General features: G+C 43.8%; 1 protein-coding gene across 1 annotated transcript; it reads right to left on the reverse strand.

Annotated features, from left to right (window-relative positions):
• Nucleotides 1–4,884: 4,884 nt before the first annotated feature.
• On the reverse strand, nt 4,885–5,307 carry LOC116465205 (oligosaccharyltransferase complex subunit OSTC-like). Its single transcript, XM_032754288.1, has one exon. The coding sequence runs from the start codon at nt 5,242–5,244 to the stop codon at nt 4,885–4,887; it is 360 nt and encodes a 119-aa protein (XP_032610179.1). The 5' UTR covers nt 5,245–5,307.
• Between the last annotated feature and the right edge of the window lie 263 nt (nt 5,308–5,570).

Consider the following 5,570-nt stretch of genomic DNA (forward strand, 5'->3'; position numbering starts at 1 on the left):
TCTCCCAAAGTGCTGGGATTACAGGCATGAGCCACCGCGCTCAGCTTCTTTTTTTTTTAGACAGAGTCTCGCTCTGTCACCCGGGCTGGAGTGCAGTGGCACAATCTCAGCTCACTGCATCCTCCACCTCCCTGGTTCAAGTGATTCTCTGGCCTCAGCCTCCCAAGTAGCTGGGACTACATGTGCGTGCCACTATGTCCGGCGTATTTTTTGTATTTTTAGTAGAGACAGGGTTTCACCATGTTAGCCAGGATGATCTCGATCTCCTGACCTCATGATCTGCCCGCCTTGGCCTCCCAAAGTGCTGGGATTACAGGTGTGAGCCACCACTCCCGGCCACAGCATCTTCTATCACAATATATTTTAAGAAACTAAATACAGGCCAGGCACGGTGGCTCACACCTGTAATCCTAGCACTTTGTGAGACCGAGGCAGGCAGATTACCTGAGGTTGGGGGTTCGAAACGAGCCTGACCAACATGGAGACAATTTGTCTCTACTAAAGATACAAAAAATTAGCCGAGCGTGGTGGCGCATGCCTATAATCCCAGCTACTCAAGAGGCTGAGGCAGGAGAATCGCTTGAACCTGGGAGGCGGAGGTTACGGTGAGCCAGGATGGCGCCATTGCACTCCAGCCTGGGCAACAAGAGAGAAACTCCATCTCAAAAAAAGAGAAAGAAACTAAATACAAGTGACTCTAAGAGTCAAAGATTGCATTGAAATTAATATGGGCCTACTTTTGCATTCAGGAGTGTAATGGTAACTTCACATGAATATGGCCCTGGGTGAAGCCCAGGACAGTCTTTTTTTTTTTTTTTTTGAGACGGAGTCTCGCTCTGTCACCCAGGCTGGAGTGCAGTGGCGCAATCTCGGCTCACTGCAAGCTCCGCCTCCCGGGTTCACGCCATTCTCCTGCCTCAGCCTCTCAGAGTAGCTGGGACTACAGGCGCCCGCCACCACGCCCAGCTAATTTTTTTTTTGTATTTTTTTAGTAGAGACGGGGTTTCACCGTGGTCTCCATCTCCTGACCTCGTGATCCGCCCGCCTCGGCCTCCCAAAGTGCTGGGCTTACAAGCGTGAGCCACCGCGCCCGGCCCAGGACAGTCTTTCGAATAGGAAATGTATAAAGTTAGGAAATACCACTGTGTTTGTATGTATTTTAATCATTTGGTCAACACTATTTATGTTGACCTTAAGGGACAAGAATAGTAATCCTAGATTGAATGAAATCTCTAGAAGAGGCTTCTGACCTTCTTCTCCACTGGGGTAATTTCCATTTCCTCAGGGCAGCATGATTGGTACATGAAGAGCCAAAATGAAAACCAGCTATTTGAGTAGATCAAAAGGGTAAAGTACTCTTCTATGGACTTGCTCTGGTGTTTAGAACAACTTCCTTTTGAAGGACAAATTTATCTTAGTGGATTAAGATGATATTGCCTATTCAGAGGAGTTAGGAAACTGTAAAGGAAAAGGAAAGATGAGGAAAACTGCAAATTCAGGACACTTTGAACCTCACAATTGTTTAAACAGCTTTGTAAAAAGCTGCAGGAAATGTGAGATAATACTCTGTCAAGAAGCACTTTTCCCTTTTTTTTTTTTTTAATTTTTTTGAGGCAGGGTCTCACTTTGTCACCCAGGCTAGGGTACAATGGCACATCTCGGCTCACTGTAGCCTCGACCCCCTGGACTCAGCTATCCTCCCACCTCAGCCACCCAAGAAGCTGGAACCACAGGCATGTACCACCACGCCTGGATAATTTTTTGTATTTTTGGCAGAGACAGGGTTTCACCATCCTGCCAAGGCTTGTCTCGAACTCCTGAGGTCAAACTATCTTTTTTTTTTTCTTTTGAGTAGGAGTCTCACTGTATCACCCAGGTTGGAGTGCAATGGCACGATCTCGGCTCACTGCAACCTTTGCCTCCCGGGTTCAACAGATTCTCCTGCCTCAGCCTCCTGAGTAGCTGGGATTACAGGTGCGCACCACCATTCCTGGCTAATTTTTGTATTTTTAGTAAAGACAGGGTTTCACCACGGTGATCAGGCTGTTCTCGAACTCCTGACCTCGTGATCCACCTGCCTCGGTCTCCCAAAGTGCTGGGATTACAGGCGTGAGCCACCGTGCCCGGCCTTCAAATGATCTTTCTGCCTCAGCCCCTAAAGTGCTAGGATTACAGATGTGAACCACTGCACCCAGCCAAGAAGCACTTTTCTAAAAGAGGAAGCTAGAATATAAAACTATTCTACAAATATATATATATATATATATAAATTATGAGCTAAGTGCAGTGGCTTGCATTTGTAATCCCAGCTTCTCAGGAGGCTGAGCCAGAAGCATGGCTTAATGGCAGAGTTCAAGACTGCAGTGACCTATGACTGTGTCACTGCACCCCAGCCTGGGTGACAGAGCAAGACCCAGTCTCAAAAAAAAAAAAAAAGGAATTCTGCCATATGATAGAATGTCTTTCTTTCAAAGTATTAGCTTTTGGTGAGATCATGGAGGGAATATGAGGAGAGAAAATAATGTTAGACATAGGTTTTTAGATGGGAAAATGTGTGTTTGACCCTTTATGATTTTTGTAAATTAAAATATGATCTAAGGATCTGTAAATGGGAGCAGAATATTTATAGCCAACTAGGAAAATTTGAATAGCAAATTTCATTGGTTTGCAGATGGTACATAAATGTGACTTTGCAAAAATAGATCAGAGAGAACAGGAGAGAAATGGAGAGTAATTTATTCCAGTGACAAAGAAAACAATGTCTAGACCCCATAACTAAACAATTGTTTTCCTGTTTCTGCTAAAAGTATTTTGTATGTTAACTTTTAAGATAATTACCTCAATATTTTATTCAGTTGAACATGCAAGGAACATTTTAGTTTGTGTCCTTTAAAGTTTCTTTCCTTCAGCCGGACGCCAGTGGCTCACACCTGTAATCCCAGCAGTTTGGGAGGCCCAGGCGGGCGGATCACCTGAGGTTGAGAGTTCGAGACCAGCCTGACCAACATGGAAAAATCCTGTCTCTACTAAAAATACAAAATTAGCCAGGTGTGGTGGCACAGTCCTGTAATCCCAGCTACTCGGGAGGCTGAGGTGGGAGAATCACTTGAACCCAGGAGGCGGAGGTTGTGGTGAGCCAAGATCACCCCACTGCACTCCAGCCTGGGCAACAAGAGCAAAACTCCATCTAAAAAAAATAAAAATAAATAAAAAATAAAGTTTCTTTCCTTCTCGGTGCTCTTTTTTGTTTTTTTTGAACCATGCAAATGGAGATATGAAGAATAATAATGCTAAAAGACCAGGATGAGGATAACACATACTCCAGAAGTGAACTATTCAGACCCATTAAGCGTTTCAAATTCAGTGTGTCCAAAACCAGCTTCAGCTGCTTCTCTGCGTTTTCACATGAAATCTAGAATTTTAGGGATTATCCTAATCTCCTTCTCTCCCTCCAATCTTCCCCACAACAGTCACTGAATTCTCCTCATACCAACTTCTTTTGTAGTACTTCCCTTCTCTGTCTTTGCATTTGCCACTGTCTTTATTCATACTCTCACCATCCATCCCGGTCCCACACCCCGTCATTTTAAAGATGGACTAGGACTTCCTGAGTGGTCTTTCTGACTCTGATCCTGTGATCTATCCTAGAATGATCTTTCTAAAACAAAAATCTACAGGTGGCACCTCTCCTTCCACTCCAAGTATTCAGTAAATGCTTGGATTGGATACACTGGATTCAATAAAATCCAAATTCTTCAGCTTAATACACAAAGCTCTTCACAATCTGGTCCTGACTTGTGGCTTCTGCCTCGTGACCAGCCATTCCAGCACTACACACAGGGCCCTGAGTATGTCTTACTCTTCACCACCACTTTGCCTTCAAATATCTTGCTCCCTATTATTCAAATGCTTCCCTTACTTTTATGAAACACAGCTCAAGATCCCTCTTCTGGGCTCTGCTACCCCCAGCCCCACCCCACACCAGTCTACTTTATTTATTTTATTATTAATTAATTTATTTATTAATTTCATTTATTTTTGAGACAGAGTCTTACTCTGTCACCCAGACTGAAGTACAGTGACATGATCTTGGCTCACTGCAAACTCCGCCTTCCAGGTTCAAGCAATTCTCCTGCCTCAGCCTCTTGAGTAGCTGGGATTACAGGTGCCCACCACCATACCCAGCTAATTTTTGTATTTTCAGTAGAGATGGGGTTTCATCATGTTGGCCAGGCTGGTCTCGAACTCCTTGATCTGCCTGCCTCGGCCTCCCAAAGTGCTTGGATTACAGGCATGAACCACCGCTCCTGGCCTTATTTATTTATTTTTATTTACTTATTTTTAATTAGGAAGAGTATTTATTTCTGCTCCTTTCATATATCTTATTGTTCAGGAAACAGTCTTACGTACACACCCGAAATAATCTACCATCACACACTCTAGTTAAAGGCAAAGCACCATAGGTAAAGCTGATAAGCTGTCCAGAGTTCTCAGCTTATGGAACCTTGCTTCTTAATTTTATGTTAATTTCTGAAAATCAGAAATGTCATCTCCAAAAAATGTTAAGGGGGTTGTAAAAAATAATTATTTGATATTATAGTTGTAGATATGGAGTAAGAAATGAAAAACTAAGAAGAAAATGCCACTAAACATAATTGGCATAGCAATAGGACAGCAGGAAAAAAAATACTGTCATAAAATTGTCTCTTTAATACCAAGAAATTCTAGTCCGAGCTTCAATATGCTTCCTGTTTTTTCACTGGCTATTTCTTTTACTGCTGCTCTTCATTCTTCTCCACATGTCATATTAGAGGATTGGTACAGTCTTTAAAACTTCATTGACAGGAGCAAATCCAGTATCCACTGATTTCTTCTCAAAGCACTCTAACCCATCAGATAGCCCGGCAGTTTCATTCTCATGAATACTCTAGCCATGAAAAAATTTAATAGGACACAGACAAATCCAATGAATAGAAGAAGAAATCTATTGAGTTTGGGGATCTTTGGTGCATTCAATGGGTCCAGGATTATGAAACTTAAACCTCCCATGGTAAACAGGAAGCTGGATGCAAGTCTTTCCATAATATATCGTCCATTTACTCTGTAGGCCAAGAAAGGTACTGGCCTCTGATACCCATGTTCATCAGTCATAGAGCCAACACTTGGAGGTTCAACAATGACATCATAAATTATTCCTCCAGTGATGAGGAAGTAAGACACCGTCACCAGAGCATACACAGTCATGGCCAATAGTATGTGCAGCCAGGGTGGCTTCTTCAGCTTCAGGTTGGGATATTTAAGCACTAAGAATGAAGCCAGGTGCGGTGGCTCACGCTTGTAATCCCAGCACTTTGGGAGGCTGAGGCGGGCGGATCACGAGGTCAGGAGATCGAGACCACGGTGAAACCCCGTCTCTACTAAAAAAAAATACAAAAAATTAGCCAGGCGTGGTGGCGGGCGCCTGTAGTCCCAGCTGCTCGGGAGGCTGAGGCAGGAGAGTGGCGTGAACCCAGGAGGCGGAGGTTGCAGTGAGCCGAGATTGCGCCACTGCACTCCAGCCTGGGCGACAG

Source organism: Hylobates moloch, unplaced genomic scaffold (genome assembly GCF_009828535.3).
Source record: "Hylobates moloch isolate HMO894 unplaced genomic scaffold, HMol_V3 SCAFFOLD_3759, whole genome shotgun sequence".
Taxonomy (NCBI): domain Eukaryota; kingdom Metazoa; phylum Chordata; class Mammalia; order Primates; family Hylobatidae; genus Hylobates; species Hylobates moloch.

What these genes read in the sequence shown, in the direction of transcription:
- LOC116465205 (XM_032754288.1), bottom strand. Translation starts at nt 5,244, where the DNA reads ATGACTGTGTATGCTCTGGTGACGGTGTCTTACTTCCTCATCACTGGA.